General features: G+C 29.1%; 1 protein-coding gene across 2 annotated transcripts; it reads right to left on the bottom strand.

The window, feature by feature from the left end:
* Positions 1 to 1,304: 1,304 nt before the first annotated feature.
* On the bottom strand, positions 1,305 to 17,101 carry LOC105204565 (sodium-coupled monocarboxylate transporter 1). Of its 2 annotated transcripts, XM_011173689.3 has the most exons (10): positions 16,882 to 17,101; positions 16,693 to 16,737; positions 8,202 to 8,547; positions 7,333 to 7,558; positions 5,685 to 5,752; positions 5,059 to 5,354; positions 4,415 to 4,633; positions 4,105 to 4,288; positions 3,270 to 3,557; positions 1,305 to 2,706 (listed from the first exon to the last, which is right to left on the bottom strand). In XM_011173689.3, the coding sequence occupies exons 3-10, from the start codon at positions 8,532 to 8,534 to the stop codon at positions 2,455 to 2,457; spliced, it is 1,866 nt and encodes a 621-aa protein (XP_011171991.1). In that variant the 5' UTR covers positions 8,535 to 8,547; positions 16,693 to 16,737; positions 16,882 to 17,101; the 3' UTR covers positions 1,305 to 2,454. The 2 variants fall into 2 exon arrangements, with proteins under 2 accessions (XP_011171991.1, XP_011171992.1); XM_011173690.3 differs by lacking the exons at positions 16,693 to 16,737; positions 16,882 to 17,101 and adding an exon at positions 12,677 to 13,052.
* Between the last annotated feature and the right edge of the window lie 1,429 nt (positions 17,102 to 18,530).

The raw sequence follows: 18,530 nt of genomic DNA, 5'->3' as shown, positions 1-18,530 counted from the left end.
TTAATAACCAGTTTAAATGTAACGTTAACTCTAAAACGCTTTTCTAAAAATATATATCCTAAAAAACGAACGTCTAAAAAATATACATTAAGACTGTTAAAAGACAATTAGATCATACAATTAGTCAAGTATTTGATCAGACATACGAAACATAAAAAGTATTTTATGCACAAATTTTATTTTAGTTAAGTATGTAAGTATTAAAATGAAAGAAATGTAAAAACATTGAAAAGTTAATTAATTAACTTTTTTCTCAGTGTATGTAACACATAATGCATAATATAATAAATAAACTATAAGCAGGACGTACTTTGAATTTTTTTCTATCGAGTTTGCGTTGAGAGTTACTTGTACAGCTAAAATCAAAACAGTGCAAAAAATTTTACAAAAAATTAAGTAAAGCAGATGTGGGTGATATTTTCTTTGTAAATTATATAGCAACATTTTTGTGCAAATTCGACGATAAAAAATTCGTAATTCCCTTCTCATCTCTCCCGTTCCATCGTGATATGGCTCTCGGAATAAATTTCGAAGCAGCTCAACGTTCTACTGTTTCGTCAGTCAGACAGTCATTCACTCTCAGATCACTTTGCGTAGAAAGAAAAAACGTACGAGTATCAAGATGCCGTTACATCACAAGTGCATAGAGCATAAAGCTGATAAGCAGAAAGTTATTGCGCAAAAATCTAAACTTACGGATTTCCGCTTCTTGACGCTAACATATATGTATGGGTTGCGTTCCGATATACATTATATTATTAAAAATCTAAAAAAAAGTTCACGTTACGTATACTACAAATTTTTAATGCTGACAGTGAGAATTTTAGAATGCAATTATTTTAAGTAGAAACAACATTTTTAAAAATACTTTTAAAATATTTGAAAAAAATTTGGAATGATAAGTAAGGAAAGTTACATTCTGATGTACACAAATTTTTTATCACGTAACACTGAAAATTTATAAAAGAGCCCGTTCCAATATTCAGTATACGTAATACTAATTATAAATTTTCAGCACTGGAAATATGGGAACACGACCTCAGTAAAATTTTTAAACATATTACTGCGCATGCTTTGATGTTTGACGCTCGATGCTTCCATAATGGCACCTTTTGAAAGGAATAATAGAAAATTTAATTAAATTGCACTAATGCGCACTGGTGCGCATTAAAGCCGCTACTTTAAGTGTAAAAGTGACACATCACGTGTTACACATCTTTACGTCGATTTGTACGATGACTTTAATGCGCGATAGTATGCATTAATGCATCCAATCGAATTCGCTTTAAGACTTTCTGTGATTCTGTTAAGTTACCTATTACCTTTGTATTGATTATAATTGCGCTCAACTAAATTAATTCTTCTGGTGTGAGAAATGCAGAATTCCGAGCTTATTCCCAACAAGTCCACGAACAACAATAATCTGATTGCCCTCCGAAACTCATATTGGCAAGAAGAAATTTTGTGAAATTGTAGAAAAATTTCATTCGAGTTTAGAACGATCCACACCTCTTAAGGATGTCTAAATGATTAAAACCTTGTCTAAACGAATTGGTCATTTGACAAACAACATAAATCAATTTTTATTAAAATTGAAATTTTAGAGGCTTTAAAATCAGGATAGGTAAATACACAATTTCCTTCAAACCATGTTAGTCAAGTTTTTTGCTTATATATTAGATTTACAAAATTGTCATTCACATGAGAAACACAATAAGTGACTGGGTTTCCTTTACATTATATTCAGTTAATTATATTCTGGAAAAATACAGAAATAATCAGTTTAGGATATTGGAATTCAAAGTTACGCATTTGCTTTTTTTATAAATTATATATTTTTTAATAATAAAGTTAAATATCTTTCTAGTTTACAATACGTTATTTTATAACATTCTTGGAATAGTCTGTCATTACATTTACAGAATTGCTAAATTAAAAATTTATTTTATATGTACAAAAATACTTTATTTTCATTGACAAACAACATAAATCAAAATTTTCAAAATTAGTCTTTCCTTAAATAAATTTTAAAAATGGTACGTTCTACTCGCTCTTAACGTATGAGATATTGAGGCATTTTTAAAAAATTTTTTAATTATTCTTACAATTAGTATTGCAGTTGTAAAAACTAGACAATTTTTTTTCAATTCTACAAAAGTAATATATTTTTTGCTTATATTGTTTGTCAAATGACCGATTCAAATGTCTCTGAAACGTTAGTCAAATTTCTGCACCAATTTCCGAGATTGAATTTTACGCCCTTTCCAAAATGGCGAATCCTCACTTTCTATGAACCTTCAGGATAAATATCCTGCTACGTGCAATTCGCTCCGTCGAATGTCCGATAAATTGTTTCATGAAACACAAATTTACTGAACTACTCTTTCGCAGCTTGCTATTTTACGTTTCCCCGTCTGACACGATCTTCATCGATGATCTGTCGCGAGGAGACAATCACTTCGGGATCTTGCAAACGCCTGCCTGCTGTGACTTCTCGTCTTCCAGCTCGAGGCCGAGGTTTGCGATGCCCTGGACGTTCGTAGAGGCACGAGGCTTCGTCTGCATGCGGAACATAGCCGCGATCGGTGGGCTTAGGAAGTCCTGATCAACGTCCGCAGGATTCTGTGCGCCCGTTGCGAAACTTACTACTAAGCCCACCAGCATGGTCAACATGCAACCGATCGCGCTATACCATAGGTAACTGGTCTGCAAATCATATGCCATGCGTTAAGTTTTTTTTATTCGTCAATATTCATTTTCATTTTATTGAATAACTTTGTTTACAATTAATATTTTATATTAAAACTTGAATGATTATATTTGTCAAAGTGTTGTTTAACATATTTTAGACGCAAAGCAATGAAATATTTATTACTTAATAAATGTGTAATTATAAAAATGTATGTAACATCGTCTCCTAATTCAGTTTCAAAATGATTTTATTAATCACAAAAATACTTGTTCAGAGATTTCATAAAGTTTATTTTATTTTTAAATACAATTAGCTTTAATTTAGTTTTCAATGAATTTTTTAATTTTCGGAAATTTCAGTTAATTGAGTACGATTTTAGTTTCTTACAAATTGATATCATTGAAAATTATTATCCTCAAATATAAACTTCACACGAACAAATAGCTGTAACCAACATAAAAATTTATAGTTTACTAATAGACGTTTAATTGCAGTTTTAATTCATAGACTTTTGTGATAAATTGAAATGCCAGGAGGTACAATTACGTAATTGCGAACTATGAAAAGACAATCTCACCTTGTATATAGACGAAACTTCATTAGCAGGGTCAATCATGACTTGATTCAGCACGATTGTAGTTTCATTTATACAAGGGCAGTCTTTTATTGATATGGGCTTGCTATCCAGTTGAATCTGTCCGTTTACAGCCGCAATTTGGGCGCCTAACCCGATCCATAGCACAACTACCAAACTCGTAATAGCGCCTGCTATTGCTCCTTTAGCATTAGCCCACGGCACAAACATGCCCAAGGAGAATAATCCTAATGTCACGCCGCCAACCATACCATTGAAAGACAGCGCAACCTAAAAACAATGATTTCATCGATATAATACCTTTCAATATTTCAGAATGTAACTTATGGAGCGATAAAAAAGAAAAATAATATCGCTGGTAAAAATTTTCTTAGAGTTCTTCATGCAATCTTTTTTAGAATGAGTAAATTTTACAATCTTTTAAGAAATTTCTCAGACTTTTTTATATAATTTTTATTATTAAAATGTTTTCCAAGAAATGTTGAGAGTCTACACTCTTTTTCTACAATTTTTCATATACGTATATAAAATCTAAAACGTTTTAATGTTTATCATTATATAATTTTCAAAGAAGATTATAAAATCTTTTTTGGAGAAGTTTAAAGTACTGTTTTAAAATATTTTTAAAAATAAATTTAAAGAATAAAAAATTCTTACAAACATTTTTTATAAAATTTTATAAAATACTATAAAAATTTTTTTTCTCTAGCATTTGTAGGAAAGTAATTTTAATTTTTATTTTTTTTTTCAAATTCTATATTGTTTGAATGGGAGAAGAATGCAAGCTAAATGCAAAGTAGCTGAAAGCTAAGCTTACCTGCAGAACGCTACCGAGACGCTCGACGACGAAGACCAGCGCGAAACTGAGAGCTCCGAAAAATATGCTAATCCATCTGGCATAAATAGCGCCTTTATTTGCCGGCAAGTCCATTTGAAAGAGCCCTCGGAGAATGTCCTCGCAAGTTATCGCTGCCAACGAGTTTAAAGCGCTCGCCACAGTTCTAAAAATACAGTGGATATTTTCAAATTCAATTCAACAAATTCTTGAGTCTCGCAACAGCAAATTAAATGTATTTTTCATTAAGTGTATATTTGTATTCTTCATTTTCTTTAAACATTCTACGAACCCGAGAGACGCGGCGAAGATACCGGCCACGAAGAATCCAGGCATTCCACGAAGACTTCCCAAAAAATTCATCACATACAACGGAAGTATTTGATCCTGGCCGCTTATATATCCGGCTGTCATAGGATCGCAGTCTTTGTAAGCGCTGTACAACACCATTCCAGTCAGAAAGTTCACACTATAAATTACGATCATACCGAACGCAGACACCCACAGCGCTCTGTAAGAAACGATAATTAACAATTATGAATCTATGTGAGGTACTGGGTCGAATAAGGCCCACTTAATTTATTTTAATTATTTTTTATTTAAAAATTGATATAGATATATTGTGCAGCACCAGGTGCTTTGCTGTATTCAAAAAATAACATTTTCTTTTGTTACTTGTGTTAATTATATCTCGATATAAATTTTACTTATTAATACAATTTACTTCATTTCTTTTTTAAATTTGTTAAATCGAGCTTTTAAAAAATAAAATAATTAAGTTGATTTTATTGCAGTTTTCTTGAAGTGTTTCTCGCTCAGGTGTAATAAAATCATGAATACCTATAATAAATATATTGCTCGTAGAATCAACGCTCAAAAATTAGTTCATAAAATTTTTTTGCGGCCTCTCTTCGCGTTATTGTCTCGGAAACTTACATCCTTACTTGCGAGATGTTCTCGACACTGAGATACTTTTGGACGGACGCCTGGTTGCTGCAGAACATGGTGGTCCAGTAGAAAGTACCACCGATCACAACACTCCAGAAGCTATGCCGCACCGTAGGACTAGGATCCATATTGAAGAACTCCATCCTGCCGGAATTTGCGTTCTCTTCCCAAACGCGCGCAGTTCCGCCCGACCAAGACAACCCGTAACCCAAAATGAGGAACAGCGAGCCGATAAGAACGGCGGCTTGGAAGGTATCGGTCATTATCACGGCTTTCATACCACCCTGTTGAGAATATTATAACAAATGAATATGTGCACCTGGCATAAGCACTGTGTCTCTTGATACAGTGCAATTATTCAATTACACTCTTGACAAAAAGATTGTGCACAGACCTTCTTGAATATCCTATTCTACTGTGAAAGCATCGTCGAAGGAAAATTAATTCAGAAAGATGAAAGTAGAAATTTCATTTTTTTTTTAAATGATCCCAGATTGAGTGTCATATGATATTTTTGAAATTATTGTTAAGTTCAAAGATCAATAATTCTGTACGTAAGTATTTTTGCCAAAGAGTATGTGTGTGTACATGTGTGTATGTAAAAAATCATATACCTGAGAGGCGTAGAAAATGCAGACCACGTAGACTAGAGTGACGGCTATGTAAGTATTCAGGCCCGTGACTGCAAATCAAAATTCATTATTTATAATTTTAACGTTGAATTTTATTAGGGAAAGATAGGGTAAGACAAGGCAGTTAAGCTTTGAGAATGAATAAAAGCTAAGTTTTTATAATCAACGAGTCATCTTTATTTTTTTAATACTGTTTGGACACTTGTCTTTCAATATATTTGTCATTAAAATATAATTTTTAAGTATTATAAACTTTGTTTAAGAAAAACCAAAAAGCGGCATTTTTCCCCATCTTGCCCGACGGATGGGGTAAGATAGGATATTCCCGCGGGCAAAGTAGGATCTCTATGCGTTTTTAGCTAAATTTTTTTTTTTATACGTTTCTTTGGCTCTTATATAATTTTATTTTATACATTTCTTGCTCTTTTATTTTTTTTTACCTTAGTCTGCTTCCTTGCTGTTATATTTTCTTGTAGTCAGAAGAAAATTGCAAAAAAAGTATAAATTATGATCCGTCTCAATAACGCAGCTGTTTATTTCGCTGATTCGAGGGTAATTTTTAATGACCGAGAAGCCGCATCTAACGCGTATACTCGATTGTGATTTCTGCATTCAAATCGCGCGATACAGGCGATAACCCGTCTTACTTCCTTATCCTTTCTTGCTCCACCTTCCTCTACCAATTATGAAATTAACTGCTTTCCAAATCAAATAAAAAAAAAATCAAATAAAAAATTGAGTCCAAGATTTAAAAAATGAGACAACTGATATTTTATTCAAAAGTAAGAAAGAGCAGAGTTCGTAAGATAAAAGTTAAAAGTGTTTTAAGGTTTTTAGATGCACACGATATCCTGTTTATGTAAAAAAAATTTTTATAGACAATTAAGTCAATCAATTTTTTATTTTTAATCTTGAATTTTGTTTTCAATTTGACTTGTCACAGAAAACGTTATTTATTTTATTTTAACTTTAATTTGTACATATTATATGCTTATCATTTAAATCACTTGTGTGTCCGACTTTAATGTGGCTTGTTTTCTCTTGCTGTCGACTGACCCACACTTTGCAAAAACAAAAGTAATGAATTCTAAAGTTAATCGTCTTAATTTCACAATTTATTTTTCTCCGTTTTTACTAAAAGTAAAGTTTAGTCACTCTTTTTAAATAAACTTTTAAACTGCGAGAATAACTTGGGTGTATAAAAATTGTTTTCTTTTTCCTTTTACAAATTATTAAAGGTCAGTCACTAAATCGCAAATTATTTTTTACGATCTAGTGACTGACCTTCAAGCTTTATAAGATACTTTTTATTACGACAAAAAAATTGAGGCTTGGAAATTCCCGCTATTATCTTCATTATTTCTTATTGCGATCGTACGGGAAGTTAACATGCATAAATTAAGCTAATAAACCGCAAAGTTTTACTTTTGAACTTAATAATAATGAAAAAATCTGAATTCTAATTTTTTCAACTAAAAGCGGGATCCAAAAATAATTTTTACTATAAATAAAAATGTTTATTATAATAATTATAATTATTATAGAAATTATTATAGGAATCATCAGAACGTTCATAATTATCTTAGCAGTCAATGAGTTAAAGGATTGTAAATTGTCATACGACACTCACCGTGACTTAAAGCTAATGCAGGTGCGTACACAGCCACCGACGTATACAACACCATTTGCAACATATACAACACGCTCGTGAGCAATCGGCAGTTCCGATCAAAGCGCAGATGCAGGTATTCGTAGCTCGACGTCAGCCTTAATTTCATGAACACCGGCAGGTACAAGCGAGAGGTGATCGGTACCACGAGTATGAAAGAGAGGCAAGTCATCCAAAATTGAGTACCCTGCAACGGAAACAATAGGGTTTTCAGAATTAATCTTCAAGAAGACTCTATTAACGAACCTTTTAACTTTGAAAATTTAAACTAAAATTATTATTCATTACAGGAGAGCGTAAATCTCAGAAAAAGAGAGAAAATAAAAAATAACAAAATCAGATTAATTTATTAATTAAGTCAAAAGTCGAGAGTTTTATATAAATTTAAATTTTTGACACAGTAAAAAGAATATTAATTTTTTAAAATTTTAGGAAATTAAAAAAGAGTCGTTTTTCTATAATACTTGTTTGATACATTAAAAATTTTGGAATTAATAAACATATTTATATATTTTTTTTTTACTGAAAATAGTTTTTTTTTCTGATTAGCATTACATAAAATATTATTTTTAATTTGTTTAAGGATTATTTACAATACATATAACGAGAAACAAAAGAAAAATACTTGAAAAATATATTATTTAGTAAGTTCGCACTCTCCTAGAAAAAAAATGCGAGTTAAAAATATTCAGTAATATATGTACAATAACTTACAAAACTATAAAAATGTGTCGCACAAATTAAAAAAATTCTTATTCCTAAATAAAAAATTTTCTTGTGTGTTCCCGAATCTCTCTCGGCATAAAACAGACTTTAAGAAAAAGTCGCACCTGTGTATACATCTCCGCAGGATTTCCCAGGAGCTCAATAGCTGTGATGAAACTGGCAGCCAGCGACATTGCCGTGGGGAACGTGCCCATGTTGGAGCCACCGAGCAAAAAGTCCTGACTAGTCTCCTGCTTTTTAGCGAAAAAGCCATAGAAGGTGCCAATCAGGCACGAGACCAGCAGCATCGTACCGAGCACCGTGTAATCCGCCCACGAGAAATAATAGAGCAGAGTAGGATGCTCCGCGTTACATTTCTCCTCGTCACTTTTTACGCGCCGTTGCTCTGCAGACGACGCCGACAGGAAGAGGAACAAAACGAAGAGATGCGGACGCATTTTCTGGATCTATCTGCACATCGATTCTCACATTTTACGTACTGTATTTCTATGTGGATTTAACAAAAGAAAGAATTTTCTAATTCAAGGATAATTGATAAACTTGGAGAAGCAGTTATTTTTATATTATTAAAAATTTGAAGATGCTCTAGATTTTAATTGGATAAAATATAAAAATAAAACTCTATTAAGAATGAATACAACACAATCTTTTGTTGTAAATTCTATTCTATTCTTGATTAAATTTCGAATAAATTTGACTTGAATTTAATTTAAAACTGACTTGTAATGAATATTTCATCTTAAAGGTATGAAAAAATTATAAAAATGGTACTCTTTGTCAAGATTAATTCTAAAGTCAAAAAGACTTACGTTTTTAAAACTTTTTTCTAATTACATAAGACTATTTTTTAATATGTTTAATAATTTCTTAAATAATTTGTTAAATAATTTTTAATATGTTTAATAATTATTTATATGTAGTAAGAAACAGAAAAATCTTTCAGAAGCATAATCTTTAATAAGTTCTCCTTCAAAAATGCAAAATTAAAAAAATTCAGTGACGGACAGATAATAGACAGGTAATAAACAGATAATAGACAAGTATTAGAGAAGTAATATTGTAGACAAATTATGTAAAACAAAGATTGTCATAGTTATTTAGAAATCTGTCAAGAATCATTTTCTTTAGAATGTACACTTGTCTTAACCGATTGTCTTAATGACATCATTATTTCTTGAGCATCTGCTACGTGACTTAATAAATCAATCAATTATGATTCACGTCGTGATTTATACAAGTCAACGCTTTACAGCTTGACTGCGTGCCAATATAACGATTTTATGCACGTCAAGTCAGAGCGTATCAAAATATTGATTAATTCATTAAGAAAACTATTTGGTAGCAAAACATAATGATATACATTTGCCAAGGCACATCAAGAAAAATTATTCGACAACGTTTTTATTAAAAAGATTTTAACGTCAAGAATCAACGTCAAAAGTTTTTAACGAAGCATTTAACAACGCTCATAAATTGATACATGAGACTGTCTCAATTGGTTCTTTCATTTGACACCGATTACCTTAAATCTTATCGATCACGTCAAACATTATAGCGTCGATTCAAACGTCATCGATATAAGTTAAATCAAAATATCAATTAACTCAAATTACTATGTCAATATGATGATTAATCGAGAATAAAGTAGTCGAAAATTTAGGGAGCACTAAAAAAGAATTGTTAGATTTATACTCTAACTACTTGATTTTGACAAATAATTGAATGTTTATACTATTTATATTTTACAAATTTTGCAATAAATGACTCTGTTTAGTCATACATTATGTAACAATCAAAAAAATAATATATCAATAATAAATCAAATTCAACAATTTTATTATATGAATGATTATCTAAAACATAAAATTTAAACTTAATATTTAAGATAATAATTAAACAGATACGACAAACAAATTAGAGGATTGTAATATTTAGATCTAAACAAAAGCAAACGTGAATAAAATTAATCTCATTAAAATCATTATAATCAAAATCTCATCAAAATCATTTCTTATTGCGTCAATTTACATAAAAGATTCAACAAAAACACTAAAAAAAGTTGTTATATTTATACTAATTACTACTTTTGAGAGTTTACACTATTCATATTTTATAAATTTTGCAACAATTAAAACTTACATTGACAAATGATGTTTATTCATTTTATGTCCTAATACGAAGTCAAAATAATTAATCTCGTAATTTATTAAACTTGTTATGAATAATTATCAAAAGAAAATAAAATTTATGTCAGGTTAATTAATCATAATTAAAAGGATGCAACAATCAAATTAGAAATTATAATTAGATCTGAAAAGCAAACACGAACTAATCTCATTAAATCAATGTCATGATATAAAAGATAAAATATACTGAATGGTGAAGCATAGATTCTTATCAAGAGAACACGTCATTTGTTGACTGTCTATTGATTATTAATTTATTGCGTAATCAAATCAATGAGGAAATGCAACACAGTAATCAATAGTGATTACAATTTAATAATTTTTGCGTGGTTATAGACAATAATTACAAGTAACTATCATTAGCATTATTATTAATCATTCGTCAATCGTTATTAAAGTATGTATTCAAACCGGTTAGAATTACAGTACACTGGTTAAAACCGGTTGCTTCAATATCGAAATATAATACTATTAATTATTTACTTACATCAAAAACAGAAAATTAACGCAAAATGAAAAATTACAGATTTTGATGTGTTATAATTTTTAAAAATACATTATAACTATAAATAAAAAAAGTTTTACTTGGTTAGGAGAGAAAATAAACAGTATGGCAGTATTTTGCTGATTTTCGCAAAACGGTACTTATAGAATGTATAATTCATGCTATATATGTAAAAATATTTAAATTTTATGCATTAATTAAAGAATATAATGTATAATATATATTCGATTTTCAATTCAAGTCAAAATAGATTTTAAGATTAAAATAAAGTTGTTATATAACTTTATATAAAAAAATTTATGTAAAAAAATATAGAAAATAGTTTACTAAAACTATTAAACAATTAAAATTATAAAAATTAAAAATACGATTTTACAAATTTTTAAAATTAAATACATTAAAGTCTCTTTTACTTTAATTCTTTATTCTTATTTTCTTTCATAAAATCTCGATAAAACAACAATTAAGTTATCACTATCTAATTTCTTTGTTTATCCATGAAATAATAAAAAAAAAACAAATTAAAAATAATCAAAGCCTCTCATGTTCCGTAACAAATTAAAAGTAATCAAAGCCCGTATTTCAAATTTCTGTATACTTTTAATATCCGTTATTAGATCATTAGATGACTAACCATTAAATAACTATTACTTTTACATAGTATCAATTTAAATTAAAAATAGAAAACAACGGTTAAGAAAATTTATTTAAATTTACGAAAAAGAATAATTTTACAATTAATATTTGATACTTGTTCTTAGATATTTTGAGTTTCTGATCTAACAACGCGGAATTGTTCAGAAATGGTTAACACTACTGAGAAAAATGATCTAATTATATTAATAAAACTGGTATGATTGAGTGTATATGGTTTCTAGTAAAACCAAGCAGAATTTCTAGTTATAATAGAATTCTAGTTATTATAATAGAACTCTGGTAATTATAATCAGAACTTATGATAGATTTTACTATAATCTGGTAATTTTAACAAGATTTCTGATTCGTCGGTTTTTAAACAGACGTATTGTTGAATCTATCAAATTTCTAAGCAATGTAACAAGACTCTTTTTCCAGTGTACAACAAACAAAATAAATTACTGACATTTTTTAATTAGAAGCTATCTTTGAATTTGCTTTAAAAAGTTCCAAATTCTTTTATACAATTAAACCATATACAAAAATAAAATAAGAAGATAAAAGGTGATTTTGTGCTATATTGAAAAAAAAAATTGTTAGCTTGACTAAATTGTTCAACTTGATTAAATTTCTTCAATTAAAATATTTATGTATTTAAGTTAAATTAAACTTTAGTTCAAGCTTTTATATATTTAACTTAAATATATAAATACTTGAATCGAAGAAATTTAATCGAGTTGTCAACAATCAATTTTGTCGAGTTAACAATTTTTTTTTAGTATAGTAATGAAAAAGTTTTTTTAAATACATTAATATACAGATAACAATAAAAATCTTCTAGTATCTTCCAATAACAAAATGTCAATAATTTTCTCTTAATCACGTTCTACATTTTTATATTAATATATTCTCTTGGTTCTTTCAGTAAGTAGAAAAGAATCAATATCTTTTAGTTTCAAAAAATATTTTCTCCAAGCGCAGCAGTACATTTTAAAGATACATAAATCTTTAATCACCAATGAAAGCTCATAAACTATACTTCTGTGTAGAATCTGCGAGGAACGAAGCTAAAATAAAATTTTTATGAATCTGCACTTTCCACTGTGTAATTAACACAGTTGTATCAAGAATGTTAAAAGTGAAAGCAAGCATTGGTCGATTTGAAAGTTTACTCAGAAGTTTACGCAGAAACAAATTCTTTTCGACTGATTTCAATTAGAAAACGCTGGAAGAAAAAGCTTGTGGATCTTACCCCTTGATTGCTTCTTTCGAGACGTGGAACGGATCACCCGGGAGGATCTACGCGCGAGAATTTTAACGCCTGATCGCGCTTAGTCGCGTGTGCCAGTTTCCGGTAGGAACGTGCGAAATTGTAACTGAATGATTTTGCTCGTTTTCCTAACGTAACGCATATATAATCGGCTGATAAGCTCCCCTCGATCGAAACCTCGCTCTACGCGAGTCCGCTCGTCTCGTCTAGGAGGACTCGCGGCTCCGAAATGATAGAAACGCTCTTGAGCTTCCGACTTTCGCTCTCGACTGTCTACTTCGTCCCCGGTTTCCGCGACACAAAGAAACGCGGGAACGATGGATTAAAAGGAGAACGGAATCGAGACTGATCGTTTTAATTGTCACGTGTGCGCCTTTATACTATCTGTCCCATCATCATTCCCCTACTACGTTGCGATGGGTTTCAGGCTGAAACTCGCCGAAACGGTAACAATCACGAATAGTCGCTCTGCATCAACAACAAATCGATAAATCACGTAATTGATCGTACACCGCTCTCGTAATTTATCCGCGGTTTAGCAATTCTGAGTATTTATACAAGTGACGTACTTCCTTTACTTCAATCACGTTCGATTTGCAAAATCTCGAGTCTCCAATTACGATGACTAGGAATTCTGCTTGGTTTTATTAAAACATACTTGATTATATGTGTCTTGTTGATATAATAAAATCATCTTAGTTAGAGTGATAGTTATTAAACTTTGTTAAAATAATTTCAATCGTGTGACCATCCAATATAAGCAAAACTAACGATTATTATCTGGTTATTACAAAATTATAATTATTTGGCAATAATTACCAGTTTTGGTTGTATTGACCCAACTCTTTGATAATAATTATTCATTTGGTTATATTAATTGAACAATCATACGTGAAATTATTTCACCCCAAAGTTTAGCCTAAGCTTGATTATTCCCAAAAACCAAAAATAAAACTGCTATATTATATAAATGTAGTAATTTTACATCTATGTTATGTGGCAGTTGTATTCGCGATTTGCTGAGTTATTATCTAATTTTCTTTCAGTGTAGCTTACGGCTTAATTTTCACAGACGACTAAACAAGACTGAAGGCAAACTAACGAAATACTTGTGTTCTGTGCTATGCTGCATAATTACGCCGTATCTTTGTATCGCTTAAAGAGAAAGATTATATCGGTTTGCATAAAAACGAGAAACATGTAAAAACTTTTGAACGGTTACGTGGTTAATTATTTAGCTGACTCGACAAAAAACGATAGAATCGTGTCCAATTAGTTCTTTTTCAAGATTCATATATTTCATACATTTCAAGGTTAATGATATTATTACAATGAACTAACAATAATTGCGATTGTAGACTCATTGAAAACTATTTGAATACAAAACTGGTGTAGCGTAACAATTATATTGTCAAGGATATGTACTAAAAAAATAATGATCAAACAACCTACTCGACATTTATTCTCTGAATATATTTGATTCTGTTCAAGCCATGATTTATTTTGTGTGACGAGAACAATGCAGATGACACAAGAGAACAAAGAAACACTTCCCCATTACGGTGCCCTCCACATATTATTTTTTGGCGTATTTAAGATCGCTAATAAATTATATTACCAAATAATTAATGACTCTCGATTTATGTAGAAAAATATTTAAGAAATAAGAGAGAGAGAAATATGTTTATAATAATTATTTATAATATTTACTTCAAAATATTTTATTTTTAAAAATGCTATGTGTTTCCCATTTTGATATTTTCTAAATTATTATATCATTATTATATTAATAAAATTTATATTATTTTTTTTATACCTATTATTAATTTTATACTCACATCAATATAAGAAATAGTTTTTCTTACTATAAAATAAATTTGAATATAAAAGCAACTTTTAAGAATATTTAAATGCAATATTTAATACCTTAATATATATACTTTTTTTCGTTTTATTAAACATTTATTTGTGTCGATTGTATTAGTCTGCACGAATTATCGAATGTTCTCTTTAATAAACGAGAAAGATATTGGTACAAAATCATTCATTTAACTTCGTCGTTATTTAAATTACATTGATTTGATAGCGTTTCTTTCAGAGTGTCCTACGTAATTGTAAAAAAAAAATTTTATTTACATTTCTAAATTTATTCCAGATAAAATAATTTTATTTATAAATCTTTTCATTCGCGCTTCTTTGAGAATGCAATGATAATTTTCATATTTTTTATTGAAAATTACATTTATTTTCTAATTTGTGATTTTTTTGTCTAATTTTGCGTACATAGTTTTGCGCAGTTTTTAATTACGATTTAGGTAATATTAAGGCCGATTGTCGAATATTAATAGTTAATCCGTGACATGAATTGTAAGAAGAAACCAGTGTCGTACGTCGAACGTGTAAGAAATCGCGACACGCGCGCGAAAACCACGCCGGCGAATCCAGCCAAGTCCACATTTAACCGGTTATGGTTTACAGGATGATAAACAAACTAGGTGGACGGGAATTTCTATCAGATGTAGGATTATACGACGATGTGCGTCAATTGAAATTGAAATCGCATAAATCTTGCATTTAATTAAAATCATAATCTCGGATTTACGACAATAGAGGCTGATCTTCCGAATAGAAATCACAATTTTATCGATGAAGGAAATATGGACAAATGGTTTGAAGTGCGTTCTTGGTATCAAGAAATTTGATTCGATTTGTTTCTTCTTTTTTTTTTCTTTTATAAATTCAACAAATATTTGTATCATATGTATATGTGTTCCAAGAAGTACGACAGTATAATGATACAAATATTTGTTGAATTTATAAAAGACAAAAAAGAAGAAACAAATCGAATCAAGTTCCTTGATACCAAGAACGCACTTCAAATAATTTGTTTATTTTTTCTTCATCCATAAAAAAGTGATTAAGAAACTTCATTTTTATTGATTTCCTGTAGTGATGTTGAATGTTTTTACATCAAGAGTTCCGTCAATAGGTTCCTGAATTGTTTCCTGACACCTGTGCGCTTAGAAAAGAGAAGGTGCAGAAAAATTTCTAAGACACCCTGTGTACGCAGCCGCTTTCAGATGTAACCAGATAATTCCGATTAAAATCAACGAAGGGCGGTGAATAGTTTTTTATCCGAAGCATTTCTATCTACGCTAATCACGATTCCTCGGATGCGAGTAACGCGAACTAGAAAATGCGCCGCGGTGCTAATTGTGCGTTATAAGTCGCATCGTTTAGGATGTATTACACATATTTTTTAAATAATTATGAAAATTAGGAAAATAGAAAAAAAGTTATGAAAAAATTTTGAACTGTTGTACAATGAATTTGAAAGTAACAAAAAATTAGGCGACAATTTTATACTTGGATTAAAAGTGATTTCAATAAGTAGAATGTGCTTTAATGAAAATAATTGAGAAATAGTAACAAAAATCAAAACTTTATTATGTAAGTATAAATTTTTAGTATTTGAAATTATTTATGTAACGTTCCATTGCGGTGCAAAAATTAATTATTTTATAAAATAACTAAAAGTTATCAATTTATTTATTTGTAGAATAATTGAGTTCAGATTTGCATAAATTTCTTAAACAATAAAATTACTTATACGAAAGAATTGAGATATTTGTCATTGCGTTAAAAATATAATTTAATTTTTATCAAGAAACAAAACAAATAAACTAAGACAATTGTTACTAAAGAAAACCCATATAGCACAAAATATTTCAATATTGAAATAACATTGCAGAAACGTTGAAAATATTGCTACAACATTGCCGGAATATTTTGTGCTATATTGGAAAATATAATGTTAGTTACGACAATTTTTACGAATGATATACGTGTCAAGTATAAATATCAACATATTTCCAATTTCTATTTACTCTGCAGAATAAATGAATCTACTGCAAAGTCTACTATGCATACTGATACATCCTTAACTGTTGAATCGTTCACACATGCATTAAAATGGAATTGAAATAATATTGACTTACCTTTTTTTGACATTTACGACAGGATGGAAATTCGATCATAGAAACCTGCAAATTGAGAAGCAAAGATCTCAATGATCACTTGTCAAACATTCTTTAAAAGCCACGTTGAATGTGAATTCATCGAAAAACTTGTTTTGCAAAAATTTGACGTTATTATAACAGTTTTGTTAAAATTTGACTATTACTCACCCCTCATTAAACTTTGATCGTCGACAATTCGCGTAGACGCTTCATAAAATCATACAATCACTTAGGATCGTTAAGCGGTCGAGAGTAAATTAGTGATCAGAGTGCTTGTACGTATGTTTTGATTTTTAGAAGCGTTGACAGATTATACAATAGTACACAGAGACTCGTGTATATCAGCGCACTGACAACAAACGATTACTAATATTCGCGTATATCACTGAGAAACACGAAATAGAGATTTCATAGAGACTACGAAGGTAGACTCTAAGACGGTGCGTGTACAGAGACTGTTGACATCGAAAGTCGAAGATAATCTGAACATACTTGTCCAAAAATAATATAATAAGAGCGCGAGAATGAAGAGAATATGAATGTCTCAGTAAATGTAATAATAGAAAGAAAGTAAATATAAATAAAAAATGAGGCTGAAATAGTCTAAACAATGCTGTATCTCTAATTTTCAAGTAATGTCACATGGTAACACGCAAAAAAAAAATTAGCATTAAATCAACATTTCATTGTTTTATATACAAAAATCTTCTTGGAAAAATTTATAATCTTAAATACACATAACTATATGTAGAAAATTTTTTCTCTATGAAAGCAAATTGTGTCTGTTTAAGATTATAAAATCTTCCAAAAAGAGTTTATATTTTTGTTTATATATATATGAAATAATGAACTGTTGATTTAATAATAATTTTTTTGTGCGCACATTAAAATATTACTATTTACAATAAAAAATATGATAAATTCTATATAACAAATATATATATGTATATATATATAAATTGTCATACAAAATTTTTGTAACCTTTTAATCTTTTAATTAAATTTAATTGATATTTAATAATAAATTATATTAAATTATTATTGCTATACAGAATTTATCATATTTTGTTTCTTGCAAATTATTGACAGAAGAATTTATAACTGAAATCTGAATTATGTATAGACAAATTATAACACGAATTATAATCGCTTTTGTTTGGTGCAAATTGTTGAAGGGATAATTGCTTTGATGAAAATTTTTTTAGAACTATTTACATAATTTTTCTGTATTTCTGTATAAATGTCAGAATTTTTCAAAATTTCTGCATAGTTTTATAACTTTTAAAAAATATTTTTTTATTTTTTTGTTTGTAATTTAAAACATTTGCAAAAGTGCTGAGAAAGTCTGTATTTTCTAAATTTGTTCTTATATATAAATTTTGATAAAATATTTTAAGATTTTGAAAATTTTTTATTCTACAATTTACGAAGAAAATTAATAAACGTTGAAAAAATTTAAGGTATTTCTTTAAAGATCTTCGTAAATAAAAAAAAAATAAAAAATTCTTAAAAATAATGTTATGAATTTTTTTCATTATTTGGATTCAAAAAATATATCTTTAATATTTTACACTTGAAAGAAAAAATTCCTAAATTTTAATAAATATTAATTCGAATAATGCTAAAAAATTTATTTACGGTACGTATTAGATATTTATTTGATAAGAAAAAATAATATTTAATTTAGTAGTTTTTGTACTAAATAAATATATATTTTAATAGTACTATTCAAATTAACATTTATTAAAATTTTTCTAAGATAATAGAAGAACATGTTTGTTACAAAGTTCTGAGTTGCCTCTCGCTAATTTCGCGTG

Source organism: Solenopsis invicta, chromosome 3, assembly GCF_016802725.1.
Source record: "Solenopsis invicta isolate M01_SB chromosome 3, UNIL_Sinv_3.0, whole genome shotgun sequence".
NCBI lineage: Eukaryota > Metazoa > Arthropoda > Insecta > Hymenoptera > Formicidae > Solenopsis > Solenopsis invicta.
Note: the sequence above shows the minus strand (reverse complement) of the source record. Positions and strands in the feature narration are given on the sequence as shown.

What these genes read in the sequence shown, in the direction of transcription:
- LOC105204565 (XM_011173689.3), bottom strand. Translation starts at nt 8,534, where the DNA reads ATGCGTCCGCATCTCTTCGTTTTGTTCCTCTTCCTGTCGGCGTCGTCT. An exon ending in TGCATTAGCTTTAAGTCACG is followed by an intron (nt 5,753 to 7,332) that starts GTGAGTGTCGTA and finishes TTTGATTTGCAG; the next exon opens with TCACGGGCCTGAATACTTAC. An exon ending in AAGTTTCGTCTATATACAAG is followed by an intron (nt 2,707 to 3,269) that starts GTGAGATTGTCT and finishes TATGATTTGCAG; the next exon opens with ACCAGTTACCTATGGTATAG.